The sequence below is a fragment of the Embiotoca jacksoni genome, unplaced genomic scaffold (assembly GCF_022577435.1).
Source record: "Embiotoca jacksoni isolate LCO1_2020_lvr unplaced genomic scaffold, fEmbJac1.0.p SCAF_10, whole genome shotgun sequence".
Lineage (NCBI taxonomy): Eukaryota > Metazoa > Chordata > Actinopteri > Embiotocidae > Embiotoca > Embiotoca jacksoni.
In genome coordinates, this window is record NW_027185230.1 from 2,892,246 (window position 1) to 2,906,146 (window position 13,901).

The following is a 13,901-nucleotide window of genomic DNA, read 5'->3' on the forward strand; positions in this document are numbered from 1 at the left end:
TCGCTCTCACAGAAAGACTTCAGGCACCAGCAGTCCAGACAGTGTGTTGAAGAAAAGCCTTCTTCCAGCCAGCTCCCTCTATCCCACGTCTTCCTCTACCACCACCTCCTCCTCCTCGCAGACAGACGGTTCCTCCTTTAGCACTGAGAATCATCATCAGCGGAAGCATCTCATGTCCAACTACGGCAGAGGTTGCCTTACTAAGACAACTTCTTCCCTAATTTCCCCTACAATTGAGTTGATCACTCGAGATCCAGATGGACGATTCATACTCCCACCGTATGACACTCTGAGCGTTCACAGAAAGAAAAGTGTAAGATATGAACATCCTGCTAAAGTCCGAAGGTCTGTGTCACTGCACTCAGAGAGGGAAGACAGGAAAGAGCTGCCGTTTGTGCTCTCTGTTGATCTCCCACCGTGCACACCAGAGGTCGATTCAACAAATCAAATCTGTGGCATGGCCCAGCACCTGCCTCATCACGTCCCATACATCATGGATCGGAAGGCAAGTTACGATGGCTTTCCTGATCTCAGCAGCCTGTGTTCAAACAGTAGTTTGGCCACCACTCTTCATTACGACAGACAACTAACTCCCACATTTCCGGTGCTCCCACACATCCGATCTGGCCTTGGTCAGCCGTCGACAACCGCGAGCACTTTGGTTCTCCAAATGGAGCACGAGCGGGAGAGGGGGAACCTTAGTCGTTGCCTGAAACTGGCTCAAGAGAGGGAGGAACTGGAGAGGGAGCTCCAGAGCTACATGGTACAGAGAACCTCCATGAGAGGGATGAAGGGGGACCAGTCTGACGTGGAGAGGAGGGAGAATAGTGGTGATGAGCTTGTGTGGGAATACAAAAGCAGCACATTGCCACATCACTACCACCAAGGCAGCAAAGAGAGGCATTGTCTGTCACCAAGTTCTTTCTCATCATCCTCTGTGTACTGGGAAGCCCATCCTCCTGTCTCTACTCCTACGAAGATCCCATCCAGGACCTGTTTCAGCGCATCTTCACCTGCGACTCATTCTTGTATTAAACACGTCAACCATCCTCCTGCTCCATTTTTTGCCAAACAGATCTCCTTTAAAACTGAGGAGGCAGCTAATTTTTCAAATGACAGATTAACTCTCCCACATCTCTCCTCGAAGTACCAGAAACATGAAAGAGTAGATGCAGCACCAGAGGGCCATGATAATTCACCACAATCCACTGTCTTAGAAATGCAAACGAATGATTCATGCTTTGAGGCACAGATACAGAACAATCTTAGTCATGGCAGCCTTTCAACGTTGTCTTTCCACAGCAATACATATTCAGAGAGATCTAATTCGGCTGTTGATGCAGTGTCAGACTCTTCAAAAGTGGAGGAAGCTTTCCCCCTGCCCACTGATGAAACCCTGTGTGTTGAGATGAGTGTGGATGAGCCTGAGTTTGAGGTGTGTGTAATGCGGCCTGCAAAGCCCATGCTGCATCACAGAATCGCCTCTCATGTTCAACAAGGGCGCTCGCTGACTCACAGAGGTCGGCGTGAGGACATAAGGAGGAGCACAAGCTTTAACTGCCGTAGCCATGCTTCTGTCGATGACATCATCGGGTTCCCAGATTCTCCGCAATCTTCAGAAACAGAACTCTGGAGAACTGCGAGCCGAGGCTCTAAAATCTTGGACGCTGAGCAGCGAAGTCAAAGCTTAGACTTGAGACGACGGAAAGACAACAATTTCCTTACTCCAGATGCGTGGATAGACTCTCTCAGTCAAGAGAACTGCTCTGTTGCATCATCATGTCACCCAGACTCTCTGTCCTGGAAACCTCAGAGCTCTTCTCCCAGGAAATTATCCAAATCTCCTGCAAATTCTCCTCCACCTTACCAAGCTGCCTCCAATTCTCCTGTTGCTGTGGACCCCTTATCTCCAAGTCCAGAGAGCCTCATACCAAATCCTGACGTGCCTTGCCACTATGAGCCAAGAAGAGAGGCATCCCTCCTACCTGATGCTGCCAAATGGCCAATCGCCTACCATGAGGCCATGAAAGAAGCAGAAGGTTCCATGGAAGCCATGGAGGAAGCTTCCATATGCTTACCGCCCAACAGTAATGATCAAGAGGCACTAGATGTCGAGGCAGGAGGCTGTGAGGGAGTGCCAGATTCCCGGAGCAGCTACAGCAGTTACGCCAGCAGCGGCCGAGGCAGCATGGAGGCCCCGGGCGGGCGCCTTTCCCTGTGTCACCTTTCCCCAACCCTCAGCAGCTCACCCGAGACTGTAGAGGACACCCAGGGAAGCACAGAGGACAAGCACAGTCACCAACTGGAACCAAGCCAAAGGTATTAAGACATAATGAATGAGAGAAATTATGTGTTATGGGAGAAAATGTGGCGACTATCATTTGTAGGGCGACAGAACCCTGTGTGGTCGATATGAGACTTTCAAGGCGAGCCTTTCACACAATTCAATATAATTTATAGAAAGAAATACAAAAAACTTGAGTTACCCGTCACATACCTCATATTCATTTAAATACTATAACATGTGAAACTGAGTCGGAGACAAAGATAAATTATTTTGGGAGAGCTGTCACTTGATGTATACTTTATTGGGAGTGCTTTGCCATTTGTGGACATTAATGAATGTGTGACTGTGTATTAATCATCCCAGCTATGTTTATGTTTCATATTAAGTGATGTTTTGTGACCTCTCTAGGCGAAAGGCCTCCGTCGATGAGAATTATGAGTGGGATGCTGCTGATTTCTGCTCGCAGCCTGGAGACCATGATGGTGAGCATTTTTGTTATCCTTTTTTTTTAACATGGTTAATGTTTTTGTATTAGACAAAAAAAAATTATCGCGAGCTGTTTAGATTGTGACTCCTTCTTTTTTCGGATTAGTCTAGAAGTTGACGTCATTATTTAGTTTTAACAATAGTAGATGTAACTACTTGTAAATCTAGTGGCACCCATTGCTTTCTTGCCGTGTGCTTTAAGATGCACTCACATTGTAGCAGTAGCATGGTTAGCGTTGGACCAATATTAACAATTTTAAACACTGCAAATTCTGTCCTGATAATTGTAAAAAAAAAAGCAAAAGCAAAATTATTTTTAATTCCTTTGGAAATTTTTTTTTCCTGAGTTTCTGAAATTGTTTCTGGGTCCCTGAAAATGTTGCTGTAGTGCTAGAGATGGGTCATGAATTTAATATGTTTCAAATAGTCATTAGACAAATAATAATACAAAAAAAGTAACATAGTTTGTACGACTATCATCTTGTCCTATTTCCCTTGTTTTTAATGGAGACTGGTAGTAAAATATTACTCCCGCCATAAGGTGCAGTAATACACCTAAAAGCTCTTTGCCAACTACAGAACAACAAAAGGAGAAGAACATGTTACTACCAGGCGTGTGTGCCGTTGTGATATTAGAATACTTTCCAGATGCACTGTATATTTCCCATCAACTTTAATGGCATTTGTTTTGCCCAAAATAACAGCACGAGCGAGTTTCTTTCTTTTTGCGTGTGTGTATGGCTTTGAATATTAGCTGAATAATTTCCAACGAATATTAGATCATATTCTTGCTTGGAATGCTCATCCCTAGTAGTGAAAATGGACAAATTGATAGAGATTATTTGGAATTTCATATGCACTTTTTCATATATAAAGTGTACATGGTCTGTATTTACTGTTGAATTTGGTTAATCCATAGCAGAGTGTTCCCTACTTACAAGCACAAGCATGAATGCGATGTTTCTTGTGTTAAACTTGCATGGCTGTGTGGTAGAGTGCACTATTACTGGAAATCTTTGCAAAGCTTCATTTGATATGGGCAACATCTGTGATTATATTTTCATGAATACATTAAGGGAAAGGTCTGACATGTTGTCACTCCTTAGCTCCTCTGTATAGACTTGCAAGCTAACCTGCATTTGCAGCCAGACATCAATATTTAATATCCAACAAAATAATCTGTGAGTGTTTCGCATCTCTGGGGGTTGAGGATAGAAACAGGGTGGAGACATTTAATAAAATAACATCTACACTAAAATATGAGGATGCTCAGGTACTGTAATTTCACAGGTTTCTTTTTATCCACAGGCCTGCTCCCTTCATTGAATCTCCTGAAGCCTGTGCCGTGCTCCAGCCTTCCCAGCATGCAGTGCTCCATTAAGGCACTGAAAAATTGCACTCTTGTTTCTTTGCACCAGCGGCATCAAAGCAGCTGCTCTGTTGAGTCAGAACCAGACACCGTGCTGTTTTGACAGTGCCAGCCTTTGGCTCATCTCACCTGGTGTGTCCTTTTACTTATTGACTCGCATTACAAGGTGACAAAAAGTGCATGAAACTGAGCGCTGAGGTGATCAATATAATTTCTTTTTCAAACGAAAAAAAAGAAGAAAGGCCAAAGTACAGAACAGTTTTTTTAAGGGAGGGTATTCTGTTTGGTCTCGTTGTTAAGCTTCAATTGAAAAATAATCGTTTTCAACACATAAAGGTCTCCGTAAAAGTACTTGAGACAGAAAATCACCTTTATGCAGCGCTTAACTTTTTTTTTTTGCTTTGTGACTATCACCATTACGCTTGTGACATTTTCTTTTGAAACAGTCTGCCAATCTGCCACTATCCAAACATTTCACTCTGCTGATGGATTCACCTCATTCTCTTGTGCAGCTCGATTCACATTCATCATTCTGAGATGACTCAGAAGCCACACCAGGCACAAACCGATCTCAGTCATCATCAAGTGACTGGTTTATGCCGTGCATGATTTTTAGACATCATCAATCACCTTTGGGTTCAACGAAACAGGTGTTCATGAAATGACGTTAAATACAAAAGATGAATAGAATATAAAGTTAATCATTCTGTCTAAAATTTTAATTTTGCAGGAGATATTTATCTACTTTTAGCTGTCCAATCAATAAAAAAAAAATAAAAAAAAATAAAAAAAAATCGATATTGTTTGGATGAAAGGCCTTGTTTCCTCTCTATGGTTTCTCCTTCAGTGAGTCTTTAATTATGTTCAGTAATTGAAAAGGTTCAAATCAACTTGTTGGGGTGGTCCTGGTTCATTTTATTGTCATGAAGGGGAATTAGCTGATTACATTTTTTTTTTTCACCTAATTTACCAAAGATTGGTTCACTAAATGATGATTACTTTTTTTTTCTCCAGCAACACCTTCTTCATACTCCTTCAGTTAATCACATTACCACAGGGTAGGTAACAGCAGTGCTAATACGTGGCACCAGTTGAATGCTTTTCTTGTCGAAGGGTATGTCAACATGTCCTCCTAGGGCCGGGAAATAATCTGACATTATTGTTTATTGGCCTACAATCAAATTGTATATGAATGGTATCCTTTTGCAAATGTTTGTAGCACAAAACTATATTTTCTGAGCACTCAGTCATATAACTATAAACCAAAGGACTATTTTAGTGGAGTCCCCATGATCAGCTGATTCATTTGGAGAGTCAATTTTGGCAGTTCTATGCTGTGTCAATGTAGTGTCCACTCGCAAATATGGATTACTATAATTAGTTTAGAACATAGAAAATGTTTCAACACAGAGTGTAATTAAAAATGGAAAACGAGGATTCATCTGACAGCTGCGATATATCCGGTCGTTGCTATCTATTGTGGAAGTAGAGCACTTCCTGCCTTATGGCAGCCTAATTGTTGTTTACCATAATCAAATCAAACTCTGATGGATATCCTGTAGTGATACATTGTCAAAGTGCAGTATTTTTAACCATCATGGAACCACCTGCAATACTACTACTGTCTTGAGTAGTGTGATTGCAGAGTTCATAGCATGTGTGTGAATGTTCTCCATAAACATGGGAATATTTCCTTTCACTACCATACATTTCCATTAAAAAAAAGTGTAGCGTTTGACTTTAGTGAACTCTGACATGCAAATTTACATTGTTGACTGATTACAAACTATCTTGATAGAGCTGACATCGGGAGGAAAAATAAATTCCCTTATTTATATAGCACCAAATCACAACATAGTTTAGAGAGGATCCAACAATTCAAAAATTCCCATGACTGAAAAGGAAAAACTCCCTTTTAACAGGAATAAACCTCAGACAGAACCAGAGGGACACCGCACACTAAACACTCAGCATGTTTGGGGTTGCCAGTAACCACAGGTTAGAAACATGCAGCGCCAATCAGATAATCCAAAATGGAAGAAGCTGTCCAATTATCTGTGTAAACCTGGTCACTCAGGGCCATTTTTAGCCCTACAGTAGACGACGAATGGCAAAGAGGAGGGAGAAATAACACTGCTCATACAGCACAAAGCACCTGATGCTTACTGCCATATTATTAAATTGCTGGCTGTTGCTCATGTAGTCATTTGTTCATTCCCCTAAGAATCACATATCGTGCAAGCACCAGTTTGTAGACACATAATAAGTATGAGATATTAATCTAGAAGTGACAAAAGACCATGGCAGTGGCGAGCAGTGCAGTTATATAGTGGTTGTTTTGGCCCTTCAATATTATATTTACTTGAACATACACATCCATATTTATGAATAATTATGTTAATTTTGCAGCACAACAGTGGAAAAACATTCATGACACAATCATGGAGTTTTAGTTGATGATTAATTGTCATACAAATAATTGCAATCGGTTTCAGGTTTCATTTGTTTTTTTCAGTTCACTTTATTCCACTATCCTAGTTTAGGCTTCATCATAATTTGATCATACACATACGCCCCTGAGGAAGAAGAGACATTTTCTGGCATTTAACATTTGACCACTACCTTTTTGCTGCAAATCTGACAAATCTCCTCTTCCAAGTTCTTGGGTTTTCCTTTTTTTATTTGGCTTAAAACCCAACGGTGCCCTCAGCAGTGATGTGGTGATTGTTTTTACAACCAAATCCATTATGTTAATGTCAATAGATGCTTAATAGATGTTTTGGAAGATGTCATTAAGAGAGTGCGAGTCAAATCTCACACCAGGGAAAACCACATGGAAATGATGATGGAAATATGACATTTCTGTTCATTCCATCCAGCTGTTTTTAAACAGCATATTAGAAATTATACTGACAATTATGCAAAGTGATCACGGTCAGCTGAAGTAATTGCAATCAGGCCTATTCGTGACATCAAACATCAATCGGATTATTTCAGGACGGTATTTACCATCTTGAGATGTGTATATTGACATTAAAAGCATTGGTTTTCACCTGGCCTTACTCTCTACTGCAGATTATGCAATTCTAGTGGATCAGACCAGCGGCTTTCCAGGCAGAAATGTTCCAGCATTGCCTTAAACCCACAGAGAGAAACGTGCTCATGGCTCCTGCTCTCTTTTCTTCATGAACAATGAAGGAAAGCAACAGGAACAAAATATTTTGCTTGCTGCTCCTCTAGCTTAAGGCCTTCACATTAGTCAAGCAAATAATTAACTGAGAACTCCACAGTGTACCAAAGCATTGTGGGGTATCCATCCTATAATTGGAATTCACTCAATGAGGCTAAATTTGCTGCAAATCAATGTTTCTCTTCTGTAGAACATTTTCATTTTCTGGTGTACGCGCAAAACCATACTGTCAATGATCAAGCCCCGTGTGCTGCTCTGGGGATTTGGAGTCAACCCTAGGATTTTTGCCTACGTTTTTTTTAAATCGAATTTAAATATTGTTCTTCCTATTCATCAAAGAAAGATGGTTGGTGGCAGCACGACAGAATATAACATCTCAAAAGGAACCTGTTCACAAAGAGATGTGGACAACAGCAAAGGCTCATAAACATGACTGTTATACTGCTACCTTTTTCATTTAGTGTGTGTACTTAGGGGGATTAGCTTTAAAGCGAGCACTCTTTTATTATTACCATTAAGCGGTGAATACATTATTTGTAAATGCCAGGAATTGACTCTCGAAAGCTCAAATCCAATCAAGGTCTTATGAAAGGAAATGTCATACAAATTGAAAAGAGCAACCATCTGTTTCTCGCATAACCAACGGAAAGTTTTAAACTCGCCATAATTGGAGTACTGGAGTCTGATGATTGAATGTCAATGTCAAACTTGTCCTGGCTGGATTCTCTGAGGTAAAATAAGCTATGTGATTGTAGTACTTTTCAGAATACTGAAACGGCATATATTTGTTGAAAAATTGTTGTTGTAGGAAAATAAGATAGTCTCATTGAATAACTACTGTTTATCAAATAGTCTTTCTGAAGTACCACTAAGAGGCCGCCATGGTCTGAAATTGTTAGATTCAATACATAGAGTAGTGGTTTTCAGGCTCATTGTTTTCTTTAGCTACAGATTTTCACAAAAAAATACTGTCTTTCTTTCAACCAAATTTCACTGTGTTCTCAAACATATTCAGAAGCTTAAAGCTTAAAAATGCTTATTATACAAAGTCCAGATAGAAATGGAAAGTTAAAACACACTCCATGATTTATGAGCCGGTGTCCTTCTAAGTGATTAGAACCCCCCCCCCCCCCCCCCCCCCAAACTGTTCAAGATCAGAAAGGTTTAAAATTTTAAACATTATAAAATTCAGAGATTGTGAAAAGCCCATTAAAACCTGCACTAGTTCTCTATAACATGGAATATAAATATTAATATATATAAACTAGTACTTAAAAAGGTAACATGCTTCATCAGGACTGTGTTGAGGAGGTTTAATTACAGTATATATGTAGTGTATACATGCATACACTACAACCTACTGGTCAGATGCTCATTAAACTCTTACTTAATTTTCATTGGTATATGTGTGTGATTTCACACTTTTCCTGTTTACTTCAAACCAAGTGGCAACCTCTGGGGATGAAAAATTCAGCCCAAAACTGCAGTTCATCCAATGGCCACTTGAGGCTACCTCTAAAAGCGATTCAATCCTTATTGACCTCAATGTTACAAATGTCCAACTTTGTATGGAAGAGGGACGAAGGGAAAAAGAAAGTTTGGCATTGAAAAACAAAAGCTGAAACTCAAAAATGAATCATTGACATTTAAACATGAATTGAGACAAGCTGTATTGGCACTGAAACAAACTCTTACTGAACAATAAAACAATTATATAAAATATTAAACATTATAATCTTACAATCTCATTATTTAATTGTATTATCTTTTCCACGTCACATTTAAGATTTGTATTTCTGTAACAGTTTTGGAGAAAGGAGGGGTTTTAGGGAAGGGGCAAAGGAGCGTGGGACTTGCACATTATTGAGATATAATTTTCACAATAAAAAACTGCAAAAGGATCATTATTTATTAACAATCCATGTTTCAAACCAGTGAAAAAAGCACAGCGAGAAAAAAGAGAAGATATTTCTGGAATTAAATAAGCAAAACTGACAAGCTAATAATGATCCGTTCTGTAGTCTGGTGCTCTCCTGCTGGATAACAAATATATTCCTGGTATTTTGTCCTTTCATTAGTGCAGAAAAAAAAGTAGGCTCAGAAGTTAGACTTGGATCAACACCTCTTTTGAAGTCTAAAACCAATTAAAACATTATAATGTGTGCATCATCTCAAGCATCACTCATTCAAGTTGTACTGGATTTATCAGATCTGAATTAACACCTTAGTTTTTAAATAAATCTGTAACTCAAAGTGCTCACTCAGAGGTTGTCACAGAGCTTGAGGAACAGAGGAACGCTCTCCTCACTCTGCAATCTGTCATGGCGTACAGATATACAGCTCCATTCTGCTCCTTCGACACCCTGCGGGCAGCCGATTTCACCGACTGATAAAATACTTGTCTCACATATGAACCGCTGTCTAATTATACTAATGGCATTAGTACCACAGCACCAGACAACCCTCATCCTGGGAAATTCCATTTATTTAGACTGTTATATGGCGTTGACTTCGGAGATTACGCGGTGGGACAAACACCTATTTCTTGTCTGTGGCTGCGGAGTAGGGTTTTCAAAACGCTTGGGAGTAAACATTGAAAGCAGTGATAATTGTGTACAAGTGCAGCCGGAGCGCTGACACTCCAGCAGCTTCTTTCAAAGGTGAACACTTGCAACATTCAGACGACGAAAGTCCTCACCGACAGGTGTTTTTTGTTTCTTGCTTTTTTAGCATAACTACTTGGTGAAAGTTAATCAGCTGAGATTGACATTTTGACATCTTTTTTTTATACATATGTCAACCCACCAGTGACTGTATGACAAGTTTATGTCATTCTGAACACAAACGTCTCCAGCTCTGGTCGTCTTATTACTTGTAGGGCCCTTTGTTATAAAGAGGACTTTAATTCCTGGTGACTTCGTGGAGCGTGAGGAGTTCGCTATCCTTTAAGTGAACTGTGACTTTTGGCTTTTAAAGTCCTCGATGATTTTGATTTCCATGGCAACCGCAAGTGGGGGTTTTAAAGCTACATTTCCCAGAAGTCAACGCAAGTGCAACTCATCTAATGTATCTTTAGTTTTTTCAGTCCTTATGTAACAGTTTGTGTTGTTTTGGCAAAGAAACTGTAATTTTCCTTCTCCGTGAGCAACCACGATCTGATTTCAAGTGGGACGAGTAATTTTCCGACATGTTTTGTTACTCCCATTTAAAACTAATCTGCTGTCCACAATCGTGAATTGTAAATTTGTTCAACCACTTGGATGCTTTTGAAATGAATAATTGCCAGTAGGAACTGCTGGGTTCGCATTTTCGGCAACTTGAAATAGTTCTGATACAGATTTGGATTGAATAGTAAACAGCGAGGCTGATATCAGTAAGATAAAATTACAAACCGTAATGCATTGCATGCATGCTTCATTACCTGCAAGAGAGGAGTAAACAACTGTACAAAAGAACAAACGATAGCCATAAATACATGTGGGCAGAGAAAACAAGTAAACAGAGCAATGCATATTATCATCTGTAAAGACTAACAGCATCTTATTTACACATTCAGCAGCTATGATGCAGCGTTCTCTTTTGTTTAAAGTCATGTTCCTGGCGACCTGATGAATGCAAATCCAATATTCACTCTCCTTCAGCTCTATGTTTGGTCTTTACCAATTCCTGGGGGGAATACACAACTCTTTGTTCGCTCGCCAGTTGCCAGCTGTCTGTTTGGAGCAGAGAAGGTAGTGTACAGTGTGTTTTTAAAATTACACTATGAGAGTGGTCAGGGGGAGCTAAAATAGTAACAACCAGCTAAAACTCACTATAACGATCGGTGAAGTCTGTGGAAGCAGCAGATTCAGGTGGTGTAGCTGCACCCATATATCATTCTGGCACGGGGAAGAAAACACCATAGTTTGTTTTTTTGTTTTTTCCCTTAAATCAATCACAATCCTGTTTGGCAGAGCTAAGCCCCGGATGCACCAACAGTAGCGTGACCAGATACCAAAAAACAAATGTGGGGCAAAGAGTGTCTTTGTGTGAAACAGGGGTCTCCAACCTTTTTTTTCTGAGAGCTTCTCATGTTTAGTAACTTTTATTGTCATAGCTGGGCTCCACCCAAACCTGCTGAATAAGTTTATTTTATGTGAACAATAACAAATTGATATTCAACGCACACATTTACACAGATGTTCCCTAGATGCCTACTGCAGTGAACGCAACTCGTGAACACAACTTGTGTGCGGCCAAACTGGTTTGAAAAGTGTCAAATAAAGTGTCCTAGTATAAGATTTAACAGGAAAATCCAGTGTTCCCCTTCGATTGGGACCCGTGGCCCCTCCAGAAAGAAACACATCTAAGCCAAAACCTAGTATATGGCTGGACCCCGTGGGAAACTGGTTTTAAAACTGCTTTTAATTTGAAAAGTCTTGGCGTTCAGTTTCCCTGCAGTGTAGTATTGATCACTCATTACGGTCCAGCCAAAAATATTGCACAATGTATTTATGTTATATTTAATTTACGAGCACCTGTTTCTTTCCAACTCGGTGTGAGAGCCTCTGCTGTGTTTTGCAAGCACGTTGCTTGTCGCAGTTTCTGTCCTCTGATCTCTGAGTCACACTCAGGGCAGAGCTCAACTTCTGCTGCTCCGACACGGTGCGGGGCAGTCACAGGTGAAGGGAATGAGGGGAGATTGTCCACTTGTTAATCGCTCGCGTTGATAGCGTCATTCTGTCGGAAAGGTTAAAAAATAAATAGATAAAAAAAATGCTGAAATTGAATTGAAATTGAATATACCTGGGCCCAAGTAATGTGTGGGAAACAATGCATATTGTTCGAACCTTACGCAATCTACTCAGAAGCGGGTCATGGGCGACCGGCAGTTCGCCAGCTACAGGTTGGAGACCCCAGGTGCGGAAAAACATCTATTCAATTGAGGGAATACATTATTTGAATACAACTTTGTGCTGTGTGCTCTTTTTGAGCTACGCATTTCTTGTGAGACTCATATGTATTCACAAAAAAAGACAAGAAAACCCTTAAAAGTGATCTTCCACTGGCTTCACCCAGTTAAAAATAGCTTCCAGTGTTTGTTGTAGCTGCATTCCATTTCTCAGGAGAAACGTTGGTGTGAAAAGGAAGTCAGATGATTTTATAACGACAGTTGCATGTCAAATTAAAACAGACAAATTGGACATGAAATCATGACTTCAGTCAACTAAGGCTGAAACAATAAGTTTGTAATAGTCAAGCCAATAAATTGATTAACAAGCAGAAAAGCCAAACATCCTCTAGTTCTTTCTGAAATGTTAGGATGTGCTTATTTATTTCCATTTGTATTGCTTTAAATTCAGTTTAAGTCTGTTGTTGGATGGAACAAGAAATGTAAAATATTATAAAGGACATTTTCCAAATGTGTTAAATATTGTTTCCTTAGCATGTCATTTGAAAACAGCTGATATATACATTTTTAATGAGTTGCAGGCAGATTGTCAACTCATTTAGGATTCGTAACAAAGACTGACAAAACAAATCTACGAACTAAAAGAAAAATAGCACCCCATGAAATTAACATGATTAACTTCCAGCTAACATTCTCATGTTGAGGTTGTTATGTTTCATTTAACCTTGTCGATATTCAGAATTATTTTTGTATTTTTCCATCTTCAAGCAAACTATTGCAGGTATTTTATTTTGCATGACGTTAAGAATGAGGACGGCAATTAGTGCTTGTTGCCGAGGATAAGCCGCAGCTATTATCTCCTGCCAAGTGTAAAATTAGTGTGATAATCAGCAATATTACCATAGAAATATGGTCGGACGTGGATAATTTAAAGATAGAAACCTAAATGGGAGTTTTTCAATCAGTCTATATGCACATCCAGCATTCAGTCAGAGAGGCAAGAATTCACAACATGTCAGCGAAGTTAATTACCTCACCGAACGTCTCCCAGCAGAGTGTGGACTAATAGCATCAGGGGAGAGAAGGACTTTTCTTCTCGTATTATTTTTTTTATTTTTTTTTATTGTACAGCAGAATCTTTCTTAACCCTTATTTCACTTTAATTAGGCGTCTACCCGAGAGACAGGCTTTTTGAAAAAAACATCTGAGTTCTTGTTATCCCAGGGGCGATAACCTTGCAGTGAGTGTTTCTTATTCTATCATTGATTACAAAGTGTGTTCATCCAGAATTGATGACCTTATTAGAATGGATGGTTTTAGTGTGCCCTTGAGAATTCACTCGCACCAAAAAAGATAATTGAGCCCATTTTCTCACAGCAACTGTTGACATCATGAAGCACTTTTCAGCTCTTTGATTTATGACACTTATATTTGACTGATACACATTTTGCAGCTTTCTTTTCATTCCTGAAATAACTTAAGGTAAAACCTTTGAAGTTTGGACTCGGTAAGGGAAACTAATGTTTAAGTATAAAGAAAATATTTACATATATATAATTAAGAACATATATACAGGTTTATATGACTAAAATCAAGCATATTTGTGTGTACTGTTTTTTTTAAACCTTTTTGTTTTGCTTTGTTTTCGGTTGATGTGAAGTTTCTTAACCTTGCAGCC

General features: G+C 39.7%; 1 protein-coding gene across 1 annotated transcript in view; it reads left to right on the forward strand.

Moving 5' to 3' along the window:
• Positions 1-8,458, forward strand: part of igsf9a (immunoglobulin superfamily, member 9a) — a 54,291-nt gene extending 45,833 nt beyond the window's left edge. Inside the window, exons 19-21 of the mRNA XM_069161872.1 lie at positions 13-2,319; positions 2,696-2,769; positions 4,082-8,458. Of these exons, the coding sequence (XP_069017973.1) occupies positions 13-2,319; positions 2,696-2,769; positions 4,082-4,245 (2,545 nt within the window). The 3' untranslated portion in view covers positions 4,246-8,458. The remainder of the gene's footprint in view (positions 1-12; positions 2,320-2,695; positions 2,770-4,081) is intronic.
• Positions 8,459-13,901: the final 5,443 nt, after the last annotated feature.